Here is a 22,162-nt window from a genome sequence, read left to right on the forward strand (position 1 = left end):
GAATATAAGCAGCCTCCTTGACTGAATGGCATCACCGACTCAATGGACATGAATTTGAGCAAACACTGGGAGATGGTGAAGAACAAGGAAGCCTGGTGTGCTGCAGTCCATGGGGTCATACAGAGTCAGACACAACTTAGCAACTAAACAACATCAGTTGTGGTGGTTAGAGGTGCAAGGTTAAGAAGGACTTTTTGGACATTTTTTTAAATGTCAATTTTATTTATTTTTTAAAATATTTATTATTTATTTATTTGGTTGTGCTGGGTCTTCGTTGTGGCATTTAAGATCTTCCAAGTCTTATTGAAGCATGTGGGATCTATTTCCCTGACCAGGGATTGAACCCAGGCCCCCTGCACTATGAGCAAGGAGTCTTAAGCCACTGGACCACCAGGGAAGTTCCCAGGGATTGAATTTTAATCTTTAGGTAATGGGGAGTTTCTGAAGGGTTTTAAGCAAGGGAGTACCAAGATCAGAAACAATGGTTGGGTTCTCTGGCAGCTGTGTGGAAACTACATTTAGGAGCAAGATTGGAAGCATGGTCTAGGTAAGAAATATCAGAGCTCAAGCTAGGGCAATAAGAGTGAGGATGGAAAGGAAAGCACTAGTTCAGAACTCTATTTAGAAGATAGTATCAGTAGAATACAGTAATTGACCTGTCCTGATTCCTTAGAAAGGGAGTTGCTATTATTCTAAAGTGATGGAAAGACCTTGGAATGTCTTAAGCAGGGGAGTGTCATGTTCTGACTTAGGTTTCAAAGGATCATTCTGACTGCTGCTGCTGAATACACTGTAAAGGGAAAACAGTGTTAGTAGAAAGATGGTTGATTTTTTTTTTTTTAAAGGAAGGCTATTGCTCAGTCGTAAAGAATCCACCTGCAATGCAGGTGGGTTCAATCCCTGGGTCAAGAAGATCCCCTGGAGAAAGGCATGGCAACCCACTCCATTATTCTTGCCTAAGATATCCCATGGACAGAGGAACTTGGCAGGCTATAGTCCTTGGGGGTTGTAGAGTCAGACATGACTTAGCAACTGAGGATGTACTGCTTCAGAAAATGCTTGAGATGGTGGTGGACAGGCCCAGGGTGGATACAGACAAAGTGACGAGAAGCAATTGGATTAGGGTTGCAATTTCACTGCAAAATGGTATTGCCTAATTCAGAGTTGAGAAAGGAAAAGGAAAGTTCAGGAAGATCACACTTGTACAGTCTGTCTTGTTTAATCAGGAGGTGAAGGTGTTAGCTGAGAGTGAGTATTCTGTAGAGGCTGAGGAAAACAGTGAAGGTCTGGAAGACAGCAAAGGAAACAGAAGCAGCTGTATAAAGGCTACCTTAGACATTAACTGGTGCCCTATATGAAGTCTGAAACCATGTAATTTTAGTGATGTCAGTCTAACCTGTTATGTGACTCTTCCTTCACAACCCTCAGTTACCCAGCTATAGAAGTTAAGCAGATTGTAGGACTTCCCTGTTGGTCCAGTGGCTAAGACTCCAAGCTCCCAATGCAGGGGGTCTGGGTTCAATCCCTGGTCAGGGAACTAGATTCCACATGCTACAGCTAAAGATCCTGAATGCTGCAACCAAATTAATAAATAAAATAAATATGTTTAAAAAAAAAAGAATAAGATGACTTTAAAAAAAAAAAAAAGAAGTTAAGCAGATTGTAGAATGAATCAACAAAGAGTTTCAGTTATAAAACGGCCTGAGTTAGATGACTCCAGGGCTTCCCTGGTGGCTCAATGGTTAAAGAATCCACCTGTAACGCAGGAAATACAGGTTGCATCCCTGGAAGATCCCCTGGAGGAGGAAATGGCAACCTGCTCCAGTATTCTTGCCTGAGAAATCCCATGGACAGAGGAGTCTGGCAGGCTACAGTCCTAGGGGTTGCAGAGTCAGACATGACTTAGCCACTCAGCATGCATACAGATGACTTCAAAATCTACACAGTTTCAAAAGTGTACACTTCTAAGAATCCTAAAGTTTTTAGTGCATGGTTCTTCTTATTTCGATTAAATGTACATATAGAAAAGTTACGATTTAACCACTTCACACCCTTTTCAAATCAAGCATCCTAAGGGCCTCTAATAGGTTATACATATACTAGGTCCTTGAACTCCTAGACCTCAAGGTGGCAGAGCTGGGCGTAGGTCGCTAGAATCCTAATTTCTGTTGCCTCTGGATGGAAGCAGTCTGATCTGTTTTACAATAGGTAACACAAGTATTCATTTCCCAGGTACCCAGTAAGCTTGGAAAGCTTTGTTCTAAGCCATAAAATTTGTGAAACCAGTTAGTTTCTGGTGATTTAAAAAAAAAAAAAAGTGAACAGGATGTGGTTTTGATCTTAGGAAGCTTGAGTCCAGTGCAGAGACAGAATTAAATAATGAAAACTGTAGTAACTGTCAGTAGTACAGAGAGCTGTAAGAGGATCTAATAAAAAAGATTAAAACAAGATAAAATTTGGAAGTCAATGAGAGTTACTTTAACAGGGTAATGAATGTTCAGCAGCTTTAAAGATACCAACAGCATTTGCTAACAAGGTACAGAAACGTCCTGTTTTGCTCACTCTCAAGGAGTAAGCTGCGATATTCATCCCTTAAAGACCGGGAAAGAATGGGAAAATTACTTTTACATTTTATACCTATGATTTCCTAAATACAACTTTTTTTTTTTTTTACAACTTAACTTTTTTAAGTTTATGATGTTATCCTCTGTCTTCCTCCCAGGTCTTATAAGTATTAAAGTATTTAACTAGTTTAAAAGATATTGTGATTCTAGTCTATTCTGTTTATTTCCTTCACCTTTATTTACAGAATTTCTAATACTAAAAACGCTTCTTTTGGAAACCAAAATAAATAGGAAAACATAATAACAATTTCAATGTTTACAAGCACTGACAGAAAACGTCGACTTAAAAAGATTATCTAACAGCATGTTGTTCCAACAAACAATGTGTAATTTCTGATTCCATCTCATTTCAGGTTCTTCAGAAACCGTCTTGAACCTGAGCATAATATACACAGCATTCATTTTGCTACCCGGCCTCGCTACCCAGTCCTGTCACGTCGCATCACTAGACTAGGTAAGAGTTACGTGGCGGAGAGCGACGTTAGACTGATACGTGTCCCTTCACTCCTCAATTATCTTTAACTTTACATTCGGTACAGGCCACTCAAACGTGCTTCCCCAGAAACGGGCTTAAATCCGACACATTTGAAAGCTCCGTAGTTAGAACACCGTGAGCTTTCTCCGGGTGATCTCAGAATCACTGTGGCGGCCACCAGCTCTCGGAGCCCCTTCCGACCGCTCGGAGGTGGCGCCCCCCTCGCCAGTCACCGCCCACGGTGGTGGGACTGCCCGCCGACCCCGCTCCTCCCCTGGGAGCAACGCCTCACACCGCCCGGAGAGGAGGAGGAAGGGGCGTGACGTCGCGGGAACTCCCACGCGACGTTGCATGACGTCACGCGAGGCCCGGGCGGGGCGAGCGGAGCCGGCAGCCCTCGGGCCCTCCCCCAGCCCGTGAAAGCGCGGGCTGCCCCGAGGGGGCTGCTTGGCCGCCGCCAGTTTGGTAGATTAGTGAGGGAGCGAGGAGAAAAGCAAACGGCCGTCTCAGAGTCTCCAGTCTCAGAGCGTGCCTGCTTCCCAGCTGGGGGCTTTGGAGAATCTCGAGGCCGTCTTGTAAGCTGTGAGTAGAAGGAATCCCTTTCCCCCGACCCGGAGCGCTGGGTCCTGGCGACTACTTCCGGTCCGCAGCTGCGGGCTGACCGAAGGCGTTTGGCCCGGGGGTGAGGATGGCTGTTTGGTCCTGGGTCTGAGTCGAGGAGCGGGCTGGGGCATGCCTAAACTCAGCGGGAGGTGGACCCGAGCGCGGACGGGGTACCGCTCGGTGCAGTTCTTCGGTCGCCTCACCAGCTGAGAACTAGGCTGCCGGCGTGAGCCCGCCCCGCGCATGCGTCGACCTGTGCCCGGGGTCTCCCCGCGCGGTCTCCGCGCCAGTCCTGTGGAGCGCTTCACTGAGGGCGGCCCACCAGCCCTTCGAGGCGCGGGAGAAGAGGCTGATGGCTAAGGGTGCTGAGATGGAAGCCTCTGGACCTCTGCTCTGCCCGCGAGAGTACGATTCTGAGTCCCTGTTCAGTGTGTTCAGAACCCTTGTATGACCCCGAGGCTCCGCTCTTACCTCACCTGTGTAAGCATATGCGTGGTGTTGACGGGAAAGAAATCTCTTGAGCGCCTTCAGTGTGGTGGTTTATGATTTACCCTGCAGCAGGATGCGTTGAAATGTGTTAAATGATTGCCGACTTTTTAGCCCAGAATGCAACTTGAGAGGAAAGATGCACATTTCTGAGAAGTTGAAGGGCAACGTCATGCCAATAAATAACGGTTCAATACCAAAAGAGATGCCAGCAATAAGTGCTAAGCTTGCAAACTAGAGTGGAGAGGGTTTTGTGATCCAGACTTTGCAAGTTTAGTATTGATACATTGTTATGTGCGGGGGCGGGGGGGGGGGGAAATAACCTTTTTACTATCTCTGAAGATAGATTTATTAAAGGAAGTTTATTTTACACTATTGGCTTTAAGCCATTTAATACTAAAATGTACAATGTTAAATTGTTCATTAAAGTAACATATTGATTTGAAGTTTTTGATTAATAGAAGTAATTAACTTACTTTTTTTTTTAGCTTCTTAGAAGTATTTTGGAGTTCACTGACATCACAACTTGAGTTCCAGCCGTGATATAGCCTCGTAGTGTGACCTTGGGCGAGTCACTTAATCTCTTAAACCTGTTTTCTTCAACTCTAAAATGAAATCAGTAATAGTGGCTGTTTTCATGCAGTTGCTCTGATGATTAAATTAAAAGAGAATAGAAAATGGCACACTCCATGGTATATAGTGAACACTTAATAAATGGTGGCTTTTATTGACGATAAAAGAGACCCATTGCTTTATCTTGTAGAACAGGCATCTTTGAAGATAAAGCTGTATTAATGCACCCACTTTTTAAAACTTTATAAATAATATAGTAATACATTATTGTAGTAATATAATACTTAATATGTTACTATATTATATAATATGTATGCTGTATATTGTGTAAATAATAATAATAATATAATACACACTAGAGAAATACTAGAATTATGAAATCTTCATATACCTATCTGGTTGCCCAGCTTCAATAACTGATAGTTCAGCCCTTCTTGATTTATCTGTCCACCCAAAATTTACTTATTTTCGCTGGAGTATTTTAATGCAGGTCCCAGTGAACCTTCAGTTTACCTATAGAGACCACAGTATTATCCCTTTAATAGATAAAGAAAGGGCTTTCTTTTTAACGTGATCATCTTATTATCATATACAAAAAATTAAATAATTAACTTTTAAAATCTAATACTTGTTCAGTTTTCACTATCTTTAAAAAGTGTAGCCACAATTTTGAAAAGGCTTAATAAATGTATTTTTATTTCTTTAGTGCTCTATAGTTTACCAAGTGACTCTGCACATATATTGCTCCCTTTGGAAATGGCCATTGCTTATCTTAGCCTCTTCATCAGAGACCTCAAGAAATGGTTAGTAAGGGACACTTAAATCTATTTGGGCACTTGTTAGCAATGGTAAGGCATTGACTAAGGAGCCAAATGTGAGGTTTAGTAGACTTGTTAATCATTTAATTTTTTTTAGTAGTAACTAGTTAATGGTTTCAGTTTAAGAACACATGTTAAAATATTTATTAATTCACTTGAACTTCCTAATAGCCTTTTGCTTCCTTCAGGGGTTACACAAATAATAAACTTAATCATTCACCTTTACTCTGAGAGGCACAAAATAACTTTTCCCTAGTTGCCTAATTATTAGTTGTTTCTGTATCCATAGATCTTTGCTGTGTGTTTCTTGCTCGAAGATTTCTCTTATGAAAAAGCTCTTCAGATACTTGTGTTTTGTCAATCATCTTTCTTGCTCTTTTACAGTGTGTGTTTGTCTAGATGTGAATGCCGAAGTCAAGAATACTTCAAAATGCTTTTCAGTTGTTGGTTCAAAATGTTGTATTCCATATCAGCTCAGAAGTTTAAAAAGCAATAAATTCTTTAAGAATGGTGAATTGGTTCTGACCATGAATGATTACAAACCTATGTAAGAGTCCTTTCAATGTTACACAATGTAGGTAATTGCTTCCTTTTTGGCAGAATAAGAAAAAATTCACCTGAAAAAAATTTGCATGACTTAAGGCCAGATAACTTAAATTGGGGCTTTTCTCTCCAAAATCATCTTTTTTTCCCTCACTTCTGCCTCCTCAAATTCTAAAGTGATTGATCATAGGTTAAGAAGGAAAACTTGAGTATAGCTGGCTGGGCTTGAAGTCATCCTGATTTCAAATCACATAAAGATAAATGCAGAATTTATTTATGTTGTAATCTGTTGTTTCAGGTATTTAAACTGGCCAAAGGCAACTTCAGACCTATATAATGTAACAAAAAAGGTCAGGAAACATTAACCAACAGAAGGGTGGAGCATATTAAGCAAGATGAACCTCTCAGGAAGCAGTTGTGGAAGTCCTAGTTCTGCAGATGTATCTAATGATTTCAAGGATCTTTGGACAAAACTGAAGGAGTATCATGATAAGGAAGTACAAGGTAATTTTTTTTCTTAAATACCTATAGCATTATTCTGCTGAGACATAGTAGTAATAACTAGTCTGTGTGACAGTTCAAAGATCTCCTTCTTAAGGGACCTTTACTGTTTAATTTTGGGGGATTCATATTTATTGTTGAGTTGTTGCTTTTTGACTACAGACAACTACCATGGGATGTAGCTCTTACACAACTTGTAGTTACTTGTGGTAATGTGTATGGTGTGGTGGAAGGGGCATAGAAATTGTTGACTGAAGATCTGGATTTGAATTCTGATTTCATTTATCTACATGCTCTGTGATCCTAGCCAAGTTATATAACCGCTACACTTAATTTTCTTCTGTGAATTTATTTACAGGATTTTTTTTATATACTTAAGTTCAGTAAACCTTGAGAATTTGTTTCTCAGTGCTTGGGTTTGCCACCAAGCCCTGTGATCCAAAAATAAATAGCAGCTTGCCTTCAGAGAGCCTGCATTTTGGTAAAGATAAAGTCATGTGAGCAGATAATTACAGTGTAATAAGAACTAAAACATTTGTATGAAATGTAGTGAGCGTACAGACAATTGAGCTGTTGTGGTTGGATAAGTATATAAATATTATATGTGATTGTTAAAATGTACTATGAAAGCTGATCTCAAGTTTGATATTAAACCTTAGTATACCTATCTAAGGTATGTGGAAATGCTTTGTTTTACATGTATTTCTTCATTATATGTTGCCACCATAGGTTTGCTCATACAGTGCTCTGTAAGTCACATAGCTTTTTCTTTTTTTAATTGAAGTATATTTAATTTACAATTGTGTTGGTTTTAAGTGTACAGCACAGTGATTCAGTTATACGTAAATATGTATTCTTTTTCAGATTCTTTTTCAGAATCTGATTCTTTTCAGATTCTTTTTCAGAATCTTTTTCAGATTCTTTCCCATTATAGTTTATTACAAAATGTTAGTCACCTGTGCTATACAGTAGTCCGTGTTGTTTACCTGTTTATAGTATATATAGTAATGTGTTAATGTTAATCCCGACCTGTTAATTTATCTCACCCCATCCATCCCCTTTGGTAACCATAAGGTTGTTATTTGTGTCTGTGACTCTATTTGTGTTTTGTATTTGTATCATTTTTTTTAGATTCCATGTATAAGTGATATGATATTTGTCTTTCTCTGACTTATTTCATTTAATATGATAATCTCTAGGTCCATCCACGTTGCTGCAAATGGCACTGTTTCATTCTTTTTTATAACTGAGTAATATTCCATTGTATATCTGTACCACATCTTTAACCATTCATCTGTCAGTGGACACTAGATGCTTCCATATCTTGAGTATTGTAAATAGTGCTGCTGTGAACATTAAGACGTATGTATCTTTTCAAATTAGTTTTCTCCTGCTGTATGCCCAGGAGTTGGATTGCAGGATCATATGGTAACTCTTTTTTTAGTTTTTTAAGAAAACTCCATACTCTTTTTGTTTCCCTAATATGGTTAGTAATGTTGTCTTTTCATGCTTATTGGCTATATTATCTTTTCCTGTTTATTGACTATTTGTGTACCTTTGAAGAAATGTCTGTTCAAATTCTTTGCCTATTTTTTAATCAGATTGGTTTTTGTTGTAGTTGAGTTATAGAAGTTCTTTTGTGTATTTTGGATATTAATCTCTCTGATACATGATTTGCAAGTATTTTCTGCCATTCTGTGAGTTGCTTCTTCACTCTGTCAATTGTCTCCTTTGATGCATAGAAGTTTTAAATTTTGGTAGAGTCTAAATTATTTACTTTTTTCATTTGTTGCCTATACTTCTCTTTTGTTCCAAGAAATCATTGCCAAATCCATTGCCATTAAGCTTTTCCCTTGTGTTTTCTTCCAAGAGTTTTACATTTTTAGCTTTTATGTCTAGGTCCTTGTTCCATTTGAGTTAAAGTTTGTATTTAGTGTAAAGTAAGAGTCTTAACTTCCTTCTTATGCTTGTATATATTTCACTTGCCCAGCACCATGTGTTGAAAAGACTGCCCTTTCCTCTTTGAATGGTCTTGGAAACCTTCTCAAAAACCATTTCATCATATCTGCAAGAGTTTATTTCTGGGCTCTATTCTGATTGGTCTATATGTCTGTCCTTATGCCAGTTCCACATTGTTCTGATTATTGTAGCTTTTTATTTTGTTTTGAAGTCAAGACATATGTGATGTCCAAGCTTGTTCTTTTTCCAAGATTGTTGTGGTTATTTGGAGTCCCTTGAGATTTCATACAAATTTTAGGACAGATTTTTCTAGTTCTGCAAAAAATATCATTGGAATTTCAGTACAGATTACCTTGTATCTGTAGATTGCATTGAGTAGTGTTGACATCTTAATAATGTTAAGTCTTCTGTTCCATGAACATAAGATGTCTTTCCTTTTTAAAATTTCTTCCAGCAATGTTTTGTAGTTTTCATCATACAAGTCTCATCTCCTTGGTTAAGCTTATTCCTTAATTTTGTATTGGATGCTTTTGGATGCTACCGTAAATGAAATTTTCTTGATTCTCTTTTCAGATTGCTCATTGTTAATGTAAAGAAACACCACTGATTTTTGTGTGTTGACTTTGTATCCTACAACTTTACTGAAACTATTTCTTAATTGTAGTTTTTAAATTCATGGCTGAGATAAACATTAAAAACTCTTTAATTTTATTATGAAAGGTTGGAGTTTCAATACATCTCCCACTTCACATGCATACTTTACTGCTCTGTTATGCTCATTCTTTGATAAATTATTCTGATCCATGTTTCCTTTAAAGCTCTCTTTCAGCATATTAGGATTGATGATTTAGTATAGGTACATTAGTGTTCACTTAGAAATCCAGTATCAGTGGAGTTTTATTGTTTTATTGTGTTTTTTTATTATTATTTAAACTTTTTTTCTAAAATTGTCAAAGTACAAAATAAACAGTAAAAATTTATCCCTCTCCTCCCCACACACTAAAGGCAACCACTTTTTATTACCTTTTGTGTTGTTTTCTATTTTTTTTTAATTTGAAGTTTAAGACTAATTTTAGGAAATATTACTCACTTACAGAAGTAAAGAAAATAATATAAAGAACTCCTACTTACCCATCACTCAGCTTCAGCCAACATGGCCAGTCCTGTTTTACCCATATTCCATTTGTATCTTTATCCCTCTTCCACTCAATTACTTTGGAGTTTCTGACATAATTTCATATATAAACATTTCAGTATATTCCAATAGTCTTTTTTAACCAGAAAATACCATTATCACACTAAATAAATTATTTAATGTCATCTCATACCTATTAGGTGATCATGTTCAACTTTACCCAGTTACCTAAAATGTTTGTTTATAGTTAGTTTGTTCTAATATGTATCTAAAACATATCTCCATGTTGTATTTTATTAACATATCTACTGAAAAGTGTAGTTTTAATTTATATTTCCCTTATGAGTGAAATTATCTTTGCTTATGTTTGAGGGTGGTTTGCATTTCTTTTTTAAGAACTGTTTATATACCTGATTATTGGGTTGTTGGCCTTTTCCCTATCAATTGATAGAGCTGTTTATATCCTAGGCATGTTATTGACTTCAAATATTTAAAAATTTAGAAATTCAAATTTGTTGTTAATGGTAAAGATCTGATTTTAAAGTGACTATGCTTGTGGTCATATGTCCAGGGACAAATATGAGTATTTTACATTAATTCTACTTTTCACTTGACTACACTATTTTCCCCCAGAAAATACAGTGTGAAACATTGAGGAAGGATTCTGAATTTTAGTACTGACTTGCTATTCATTCAGTGAGTAGTTACTGAATTATATATTGGGAATCATAGCAGTTGCTGACGATATAGCCGTGAAGAAGATACAGTGGGTTTGGGGAGCATTGTATTCTTTTCTCCTTAGGAAAATACTAATACAGTATAATTATATAATGAAGTGATAACAAAAATAAGCCAAATACAGGACAGTCTGTCTTGGTTACACTGATAATAACAATGTAATCAGCTGCATGAGCTTTTAAATCTGCAAAGGAATAATAACATCTCCCAACTTCTGTTGAAGAGCAGCATTATCTTCCTCTTGGTTTATAAATCTGTGACTCCACCATGCAAGTTTACCTTGCATGGAACAACTTGAAGTTTAAACTATTATAGGAGCAATGCACTATATAAAAGCTTACTCTTTGTGACCTGGAGGTAAAACAGACATAATATCTCCAAATGATTTAAATAGGACCAGACATACTTGAGTTTTTATTAAACATTTGATAGAGAATTAGCATTCTGCCATCTTCAAGCATAAGGTTAAATTCTTTACCCTTCAAATAATTACTTTCTGTTTTATAACTGCTTTTTAAGATCATTAAAATTTTATCATACAGAGTCCATATCTTACTCATCTTTCTACTTGCATTTCCATAGGTAAAAGTGCTTGGCATCTAGTAAGAAATTAGTAAATGGTATCCGAATGAATTGCATAGTTTATATCTGCATCAATGGAACATTTTCTTGAACATAAGTTTTTAAAATCCCATAAGAGAATTCCTTGGCAGTCAGTGGTTGGGACTCAGAGCTTTCACTGCCGTGGCCTGGGTTTAGTCCCTGGTCAGGGAACTAAGATTACACAAGCCTGTGGCATGGCCAAAAAAAATTTCCATACGATATGAAAATACCGAAATTTTTTGTCTCTGAAACCCTGAAATACTTTACTACCCATTTACCTTAAATTTTTTATTTTTCAGTGATACTGTAAAAGCATCATTTTATAAGAATGACAGTTGTCTATTCTCTTCTAGTTTTAAGAGAAATGCATGTAGCTTATTGTATCATCGTGATCCATATACATACTGTTTTATGTGTGACTTATTTTTGCTGTTATTGTTAACCAAACTGCTTGTTTTTCATGTGGCACATAATCATCACCATTTTAGAATTTTTATGCATACCCATTTAAAACTGGGACAGTTTTATTTTTTAGGCTCATAACAGGGATAAAATATTTGTTCGATTTCTTCATGTTTCTTGGTGTTTCAGGTTCTTCAGCAAACTCTATTAATATCTGTGCTTTGTGAATCATTTGATATACATGATGTATCAAACATATCTAACATTGGATATATGTTTGAGTTGAGAGAAGATAACTTCTGGCACATTTTAATATATTGATTAGGCAACTTTTACCAATTTCGAAATTACTTATGGATTCTTAAAGATTCTAAATGATCGAGCGCTATTTTTTAAAAATTAGTATTTGGGCTTCCCTGGTGGCTCAGACGGCAAAGAATCCACCTGCAATGTGGGAGACCAGGGTTTGATCCCTGGGTCGGGAAGATCCCCTGGAAAAGGGCATGGCAACCCATTCCAGTATTCTTGCCTGGAGAGTCCCATGGACAGAGGAGCAAGGCGGGCTGCAGTCCACGGGGTCACAGAGTCGGATACAACTAAGTGACGAAGCACACATATGTTATTTAAAAATATTTTGGTTGGGGCCTGGCACATTTGCTGAAAGAAAGCCTCTTGACAGTCCCTTGTCAGTGTGTTCCACATAGTTCCGTGTAAAATCAGGCCCTGTGACTCTTATTATAACATCAAAGACATGCCTAAAGGATACTTTACTTTTTTTATTTGAAAGTAGAGGGTCCATTTGGAGAAACCAGTGTAAGAGGCCACTTGAAAGACATCAAACAGGGACTTGTCCAGACTTCGCAGGTTTTGAAGTATATGCAGGAATCAAAATTGACTCATTACTTCTAAACCTTCATGCCCAGGTTAAAAAAGAATGGAAAAGTTATAAATGTAGTACTTGAGTTATATAATTTTTCCTAGATATGCATATGAACTTAAATACATTTGAATTCATTTGAATGCAGGGGGTTTTGGGGTGGTTTTTTTTTTACTTTTTAAAATCCCTGTCAGTATCTGGTTTATTATTTTAAAAGCACAAGTTATAAGATGGAATTTAGAATATTTTTCAGAGTGCTACCATTTTAATAAATAGTTTTTTGTCCATGCTACATTCTGCCGTCAACATCTCATATTTTCTGTATCTGGTGAATATGGTAATCAGTTTCATAGAAAGTGAGGCAGATTTGTGAGGACAGAATTGGACCCCTTTGAAGAAATGGAAAGTATGGAGGCTCTAATATGACAGGATAAATATGTCTTGATTCACTTTTGGATTGCTCCATTTATTTTCCCATGTTTCATCAAAAATTCCAAAAAGATAAAATTCATATTAAGACTACACAAATTAGCAATGAAAGGAATGACAAGTAACTTTGGTCCATAACATCAGTGTCCTGTTCATTATTATAAAAAGCTAGTCATCAGGAAAATGCAAATCAAAAGGGCAATGAGACATCACCACATACATGTCAGAATGACATCATAAAGAACACAAATAACAAATGTTGGTGAGGACGTAGAGAAAAGGGAGCCGTCATACACTGTTAGTGGGAATATAAATCAGTGCAGCTACTGTGGAAAACAGTATGAAGATGTCTCAAAAATCTGAAAGTAGATCTACCATATGACCCAACCATTTCACTCCTGGGTTTATATTTGAAAATAAAAACACTAATTTGAAAAGGTAAATGCACACCAGTGTTCATAGCAGTGTTATTTACCATTGCCAAGATATGGAAACAATTTAAGTATCCATCAACAGATGAATGGATAAAGATACGTGTAAATACACACACACACAGTGGAATATTGGTCAGCCATGAAAAGAATGAAACATTGCCATTTGCAGTAACATGGATGGGCTCAGAGGGTATTATGCCAAGTGAAAGAAGTCAGACAGAGAAAGGCAGATACTGTATGGTATCACTTCTGTGTGGAATCTAAAAAATTAAATGAGTGAATATGACAAAAAAAGATGCAGACCCACAGATATAAAGAACAAATTAGTGGTTACCCATGGGGAGAGGTAAGTGGGGGTAATTATAAGATAAGGGATTAAGAGATATAAACTATTATGTATAAAATAAGCTACAAGTGTATACTGTACAACACGTGAAATACAGCCAATATTTTATAGTATAATCTTTAAAAATTGGGAATCACTAAATATACACCTTTAACAACAAACAAGAACATAATATTGTACATCAACTATAATTCAGTTTGAAAAAGAATACTGTCATTAACTATCACATGTATTATTTTTCCATTTGTATTAACAAACTCAATGAAATCTGTAAAAAATTAATTTACCCATTTTGATATAATCTTAAAAGTAAGCTAAACAAACCTTAAAAGTGGCTGCATTTTATAAAGACAAATGTCTTTACTTTGGAGTTGAAATTGATTAGGCAGTTACCGAAATACTAATAGTAATGTTTTTGGTAGAAGTTTAATTATTTAAGCTATATGTAAAGCCACTATTTGTCAGGCAAAATGTTACTGGACTTAAAATTTATCATTCAAAACCGTAAATAACTTGTTTTACAGTGACAGTATATACATAAATGGTTTGTTCTGGGTAGTGAACGAAAATGAGTATAAATTAGCATAGCAATGATTTTGTTTATGACAAGTTGAATTCTTGCCTTATTTCTGAATTCTTACTTAAATTTGTTTCTTCTGTTACGTGAGTACACATGTGGGCCCTTAATTGTTTCATTTTGTCCAAAATTCATATACACATGGGTGTTGGGTGTACAGTGCTTTTGGTCTTTTGAGCACTGTTTTCTCATTAGGTGTCTCAGGTTTCCAGCGTTAACAATCCCAAATACTTTTTTGAACAGACTGCCTGTTCATACAGGAGCTGCATTGTCGTATAGCCTCATTCCTTCCGATGGGTGTGGAGCAGGATTAAAGCACACTTTATAGGGGTTCTAATTGTGGATGCCTAATTGACTTGATGAATAGCAAATGCTAAAATTTAAACACACATACATACACATACTAACATAAACCTGCTTCAGGGCTGGACTGCATGACAGAACAAATGCCTCGCAGGTGTTGAATGCTTACAAGATAAAAGAGTAGTCTTTCCATGTTTCCCAAGAATTTTCTTTTGAAGTTTTTAAGGATTTTCTATCTCATTGTTCCTTTTCTTAAAATGGTTCATAGCAATAATCCATTTCATCTTGGGTGCTACTTTTCACTTCTAAAGGCAGACCTGAGTTTTAGAAGTCAGCCAAAATTAAATTTTCACACACTTTGGGGAGGGTAGAGGAGTAGAAAACTACTGACTAGTCTTTGGCCTAGTGGGGTAACAAGTTCTTTTCTTAATTCCTCAAAAATGAGGAATTAATTCCTTTATTTAATGCTTTATTAAATACTTTAAAGGTCTTCTGAGTTGTCATCACTACCTGAAAAAGAAATCTTCCCCAGCTAGGGAACTAACTTGACAGATGGGAAAGATTTTTTGAAAATCAAAAGATCATACCAGTTTTTATTTTTAACATTAAAAAATTTTTCCTTTTATTATAATGCTTTACATTTTCACAGTATTCCAACTCTCTCAATACTTTTCTGTAAATTTTCTTTATTTTGAACTTATTATAGATTCACACTGTATGTATACCCTTTACCCAGTTTACCCCAATGGTGATAACATCTTGTGTGGGCTTCCTGTGTGGCTCATTGGTAAAGAATCCACCAGGAGTGCAGGAGATGCAAGAGACATGGGTTCTATCCCTGGGTCAGGAAGATCCCCTGGAGTAGGAAATGGCAACCCGCTCTAGTATCTTGCCTGGAAAGTCCCATGGACAGAGGAGCCTGGCAGGCTACAGTCCATGAGATGGCAAAGAGTCAGACACAACTGAGCACAGCACAGTAGCATAGGGAGTAGTTTTATATTTTGTTGTCTGATTCAAAAATACATATAACACATATAATACATATTTTGAACTAGATACAATAGTGCCTTTTGTTAAGTGTGTTTTTGTCAGCAGTTGTGTTCCTAGTCCAGGACTTCCTGACACAATCTGTTTTAATCCCAGAAGATTTCAGCCTATATAAGCAGTATTGCTGTTAGCAAAATACGTAGGCTATGCCAGAACATAAACCTTCATTCATAGTGAACATCTAATTATATGCTTGCTCATGCTATTAGGAAGTAACTTTGGCGGAGAAAATTTCATTCTATTTGGCTGTCATACAATAGACTCAGAGCAACAATGTTGCAGATATTTTGTGACTTAAGGGTGCGAATAAGGGAAGTATATTCTTCAAACTAATGGGACTTGGCTCATTGTTCAGAGGCCAGACTCAAGTGATTTAATAGTGTAGCATTAGAGGCATAAAGAAACTTAGATTAACTGCTTTAGAAATGATAAAATGTATAAATAAAATACTGTGGGGTGTTTTTTTCTTTTTCAGGTTTACAAATGAAAGTAACCAAACTGAAAAAGGAACGAATTTTGTAAGTATCAGTATATATAATACTGGTGTCTTATTTATGGGGTAATTGATATTGGTGTCCTATTTGACCTATTTAGTGTGTACGTTGTATAGCTGACAGCAAGTTACTCAAAATTCTAAAGGAAAAAGAATAGTAATTTATCAATAATTATAAATAATAAGAGTATGGGTAAGGCTTCCCTGGTGGCTCAGAGGTTAAAGCATCTGCCTGCAATGCATTCAATCCCTGAGTCAGGAAGATCCCCTGGAGAAGGAAATGGCAACCCACTCCAGTATTCTTGCCTGGAGAATTCCAGGGATGGAGGAGACTGGTAGGCTACAGTCCATGGTCGCAAAGAGTCGGACATGACTGAGCGACTTAACTTTCTTTCACTTTCAGCCTTAGGTAGTATTTGAATATATTTATATTTTAATATAATTTTAGTATATATATAATCTTTTTCCTTAAACTTATTAAGATGGAAACTGATCTATATATCATTTTGATCTGTTAATGGCATTTTTTTCTCACCTATGGTTAATACCTGGAATTTAAGATACTACAAGATGGGGAGCAGAATAATTGTGGGATTTCTAACTCATAAGAAATGGAAACTAAATGGATATTCTGAGACACCGTTTAACTAGTTTGAAATTCCCAGCAGTTCCCCTGAATTGTTTTGGTTATTAACCCCAGAATCAGATCTGATTTTCTAAGTCAGGAGCAGATTTTACTCATGGTTTTTTAGAACTTCTACATTCAGAAATCTGAAACAGATGGCCTAGTAGAATACTATTATGCACAACAAAATGTAACATCATTGTACTAATAATATTGTACTTGCTTTACAGTATATATACCAGTAGGTCTCAGTTCTTTCCTATTCCTGAATCTTCCAGGGCTTTAACCAGAAGCTGGAGTTACCAACTGCTCATCAAAACAAAACATGCCTCACTATTTTTTTCTATTATAATCTGAAATCAGAAATTGTGAAGTTTTCCATTGCAACCAGAAAGTGATGTTTGGAAGATGATTTAGATACAGAAATATGAGATCATAAATTTTTTAAAGTTTTTTTAAGGAATAATTTTATGATTCTTAATTAGTGGCACTTTTAAATACTTTGCATGTTGAAAGTCAACATGTTCCTACCTTAAAGATGTCATTTTAAACATTTAAATTTCAGGATGTATATCTTATTAGTTAGGATATATTTTTTATACAAGAGGTATTTTTCCACATGTCTAACCAAACAACCACAGGAAAAATCTTAAATTTGTAAATGACTGTTGAATATTACTTTCTCAAAAGTCACCTATAACACTTATAAATCTATGCTTTACTTCACTGTATGGTTCACAGTCATTTGATCTTCTTAGCAGTCTTTTAATATATATTGTGATTACTCTTTGCCTTGCCTACCTTAGGTAGCTTGGGGTTACACATTTTGGAAGCATGGGTAAGTAACTAAATCCCTCTGAGTAATCAGAGAAGTAAAGGGATGCTTCATTTTTCTGAAGGATAGGTCATTGCTTTGTGGGACCAGGAACTTGGATTTGCCTGTGTTACCATAACCCCCCTTTCCAAATATATTTTACAGTAGACTGCCATGGTACAGTAACAAGATGTCTGGTCTCCATATTGTTAGAACAGCTTTATTTGTAAAATATCTCACTCCTTAGGAATTCCCACCTGGAAGAAGCAGTTAGAAAAGAAATCAGTAACTGTACTATATTTGTCTATCATGTAATTGCTTTAGGCCTGTGTTCTGATGTTGTCTCTGTATATAGCTAATGTATCTCTTTTACACAAATTCATTTACAAAATTATACATGTAGAAATGTTGACTGTTGAATTTTGGTTGAATGCTTCCAAAATAGAATCAGTGAAAACCTAGTGCTGCTTCTGAATTAAATATATTTTCAAGAAGTATTGGGAGTTTTTTAATTACTAGTTTCAGCTATTTCTTACTTCCAAAATTTAGTATCTATACATATGCTACCAGAACAATATTTGTTGTTTAGCAGGAGACCACTCTTAGATGTGTTGGTTTGTCATTCAATATCAAATATTCAACCAATATTTAAGACATACCCTCATTGGTATCTGACATTTTGACTTAGTTGTTTTGCTCACCTGTTCTGTTGCCAGTGATATTACATTCATTAGCAATTTTGATACCATCATATGGACATCTCCTTGTTTGTCACCTTTATTTGATTTGATATTTTTGACCCTTGAGAGGTTTGGTGGAAGGTGTTTGAACCACTCTATTATCTTGTATTTTCAGCTTCCACATCACACAGAGAGTCCCAGCTCAGTTTCTAACGGGTTTTCATAAAATAAATGCATATTTTATATATGTGATTTTTTTTTTTCCCTGAAATGTAATAATGACGGAGGGGTAAAATATGGCACAGCCTTGGAAAATAACTAGATAGCCTACCAGAAGAAAATTTTAGATGTCTTTGTATTTTCTTGACCATAATCAAAATGGTAAATACTTAAATAGAGCTTACTATTTGCCAGCACTGTTCTGCAGGCTTTGTATTCGTTAGTACTTACTTAGTCCTTGCAAATGCCTTATGAGGTAGATACTAACATATCCACATTTTTGGGGGTACAGAGAGTTTAGGTTACTTGCACTAGGTCACACAGTTGGTACCTGGCAGCTGAGATTCAAACCTAGGAGGCATCAGAATAGGGTTGGTTTGCATCTACTTCACAGTAGACCCTGGCTTAAAAGTAATCCCAGGTAAAAGTTTAAGCAACACAAAATTTTGTAAAAACACAAAGTATAAATCCCTCATAGTTGGAATAGAAGCAATACGAGTAGAGTTACCTGTTGTTTATATTGACAAATGTATATAAAATAATAAAAATAACCAGTAAGTGTACAGTTCAGTAGTAATTTTGACTATGTTGAGTCAGTGGTGGCATCAGAATTCACTCTGTTTGTGTTCCAGCATTGTGTAATGAATACCTAGTGCTTAGAAAGATACTTCTATAGAACATAAAAATACTGCAGAGCAAATTCGAGTATAATTTGATCTCTGATTAACAAGATACTCAAATCTCACCTTTTGTGTTTGTTTTTATACAACATATTCATAATATGTACGTGGTGAGATCATACTTTGAAGTTCTTAATGACAGAATAGTCCTGTTAAGAGTGTTTTTCCCTTAAAAAGGAAAAAAACAACTTACTGCTTGACTTTCAGAGATGCACAAAGACTAGAAGAATTCTTCACCAAAAATCAACAGCTGAGAGAGCAACAGAAAGTCCTTCATGAAACCATTAAGGTGTTAGAAGATCGGTGAGTGTGGTTCTTGGGTCCTCTTGAGTAAGAGGTGGTTTTCCTCTTAACAGAGAATATACATTGGTGTTCATTTGTCATCAGTTCTGAGGCTTAATTAAAGTGATCTTTTTTCCAGCTTCAGGTCAACTTTGGATAAATAGCTTATGAAATTAAGGATATTCCCTTACAGGTTTGTTTTTTCATTAGTTATAGCAATTACATCAGTTTATCTTTTAAATGATGTTTCTTTATCTGGTGTTTGATATCGGACAAGCTCAAGGATAGCAGTGTTCTAATGCTTTTGATGCTTTAATTCCATTTTTACTTCTGAATAGGTGGCAACTGCTTCACAGTTCTGTTACTGTCTAACTCCTGTCCTGCCATTCTGTTTTCTTTCTTGCGTATTTCTCCACTTTCAGGCATTCTAGGGATTCTTTTTACTGAGAATTCCCAAGATAATGCTATTCACCTCCACCTACCGACTTTCTTTTCTTCCACTTCTATGAAGTTAACACTACATTAGAAAAGACTTTGAGATTTTGTTGTTTTCCCTTGTCTGAACTGTAAGTGCTATTTATGACCTTGAACTACTTAATGTCTCTTCTTGCTTTATTTATAGTTAATATTTTTCCTTTATTATCATTTCTGTATATGTTACAAGAGGGCTGGTGGTTTGATTTTGCTGCTGTGCCTTTACTGGTGGAATAATCTCATATTCCGTGTGCATGCAAACTGAAGTTGAGTACTCTGTCATCCACGACTGCTATCTCCATGGATGTACACTTACTGGGATAAGCAGCCTGTTCTGGAATATATAAAACTCCATATGCTTTAGAATCAGAGATATGAATTTGAATTCCAGTTTCACACTATAGCCTTAAGTAAATTTAATAATAAATAGTTGAGCCTTGTACCATGTTCTAGGTGTTACTCTAGGGGCTAGGAATAATGTTATCCCTCTAGGTATACCACAGACCTATCAAATATTCATACATCTAACCCTTCTGAAAAAAAAGGGAAAAAGGAAGGTCTTAGGCTACATTGTATTTTAGGAAAGGTTCGACAAGGTCAGTGGGGGGTTCTGCTCTGCTCATTCATTGGCTGGCTTCTGACTGAGATGCTTGGTGTGGTCACCTGTCTGAACAGGTGAACGATTTCAGAGCACAACAGTTGGAGCCCGTGATTTTACTTCCCACAATAGGAGATATGTTTTTGTGGTTGCCACACTAAAAGACTGATTGTATTTATTTCCAGCACTCTTTCTGTTTAGTTGATCATTCACAAATTGCTTAGGACTCAAGATTAGTACACTGAGGAAAAAAATCACAAAATAAAGTTTTCATTATGTTTTGCATTAATTGGCTTAATACCGTTGGCTCTCCATTTCATCCCCAAGCTATAGTCGTCTTCCATTTTAGCTTTTGAAGATATTCCTTTTTAACATATTCAGAATATTTCTTCACTTTGTGATTTAAAGTTTTTGCTGTTCTGTTATTCTTTGCATCTTATGCTTCTTTTCTTAAGTGAGTTGTTCTTCTCCCATCTCGTTCTGAGAAGAAATGACAGTGGATGAGTGCCCCTACCCTTCCTGGAGAAGCATTTTTCTAAATTACTCTCCTTTATTTGGTGAATACATTTAATTGTTAAAATTACCATTTTTATTCTGCAGTTTTTAAAAATGATTCTTTTCTGTTTATTGGTTGTGGTAACTGATTTCATGTGGGTATTACACTTCTCCACTGTTTCTTATTCCTAAATGTTCTTGTTGCCTTTCATTCTGTTCACCGTTACATTTTTAGGCAGGTGAGCCTATAATTCACTACATGGTGTTAATCTGGGGGTGGGACAAGGAGGGTAGCTCATTCCTTTATTCACATGCTTTTTCTCTCTGTTCTTCAACACTAAAATTTCCTTCTGGGATTACTTTAATGTTTGTCCCTCATTTTATGAAGCTTCATTTAATGAAACTGAGAGTGATCTAGATCTGACCATTATTTTTTTAATGCAGGATCTGATAGGTTTGAGGGCTCACTTTATACCCAGGTATCCAGCACTTGATCTTCACTTTAACCCTGTGAGATAGATAATAAATCAGTTTTACAAATGAGGAAACAATGCTGACAAACAGTTAAACTTTCCCAAGATCACATAGCTAATGAATAATTAGTTTAAATTTGATCCCCAAGCTTCCTGATTTCTACTGTTTGATATGTATTGTCTTAATTTTATAAATGTTGTATAAGTAAATTACAACTTAACTGATTATCTCAGAGTATGTATGTTTGATATCAAGTTACTAAAACAAGTACTCTGAAATATTAAGTCTTCAACATTGCCTATTATCATAGTCTTGTTTTATTGGAAGGTTGGTTTGGTTTTGGTTCTTTTCCTTTTAAATTGCTACTAATTAAATGCTACCTTTAAATGTCAAAGTAGGTACCATTTAGTAAAGTTCTACTTAGTTAAAATTTTACTTTAATTTTATGTCATATGTAAGAATGAATGATAGTCTAGAGCAAGTTTTTCTGAGACCTTTAAAAAACAACATGTATTTCATTAAAATTTCTTAGTGGTAATTCTGCAGCTTGCTGTTTACTCTTCATAAGATGAAGTGATTCTTACTTCTTAGCCTAATATTGTGAAAACATCAAGAGAGGTTTAGATGAAAGGAATTAATGCAATAAAGATAAATTAGACAGTAAAATGTTCTAATTTAATGTGGCTTGCTTGTTTGTGTTTTACTACTACTGTTATTATATTACATTTATAGACTTTCCTTTAAGGAAGCAAAGTATTTCCCCTAATCTAAGGAGCAGTCACTGTGCTAAAGAAGTAGATAGAAGAAGTTTTTTAAAAAATCTGAACTAAGCAGTTAAACCATAGTTGTCTGATA

General features: G+C 35.9%; 1 protein-coding gene across 6 annotated transcripts in view; it reads left to right on the forward strand.

Annotated features, from left to right (window-relative positions):
• RBBP8 (RB binding protein 8, endonuclease) overlaps positions 1–22,162 on the forward strand; it is an 80,172-nt gene that overhangs the window by 15,864 nt on the left and 42,146 nt on the right. For 2 of the 6 annotated variants that reach the window (XM_020881735.2, XM_070452736.1), the window contains exons 1-4: positions 3,474–3,681; positions 6,421–6,626; positions 15,949–15,991; positions 19,192–19,287. In XM_020881735.2, coding sequence (XP_020737394.2) covers positions 6,518–6,626; positions 15,949–15,991; positions 19,192–19,287 — 248 coding nt within the window. In that variant the 5' untranslated portion in view covers positions 3,474–3,681; positions 6,421–6,517. The other 4 variants (XM_020881737.2, XM_020881740.2, XM_020881741.2 and 1 more) reach the window with 4 other exon arrangements.

This window comes from Odocoileus virginianus, chromosome 22 (assembly GCF_023699985.2).
Source record: "Odocoileus virginianus isolate 20LAN1187 ecotype Illinois chromosome 22, Ovbor_1.2, whole genome shotgun sequence".
In the NCBI taxonomy this organism is placed as follows: Eukaryota; Metazoa; Chordata; class Mammalia; order Artiodactyla; family Cervidae; genus Odocoileus; species Odocoileus virginianus.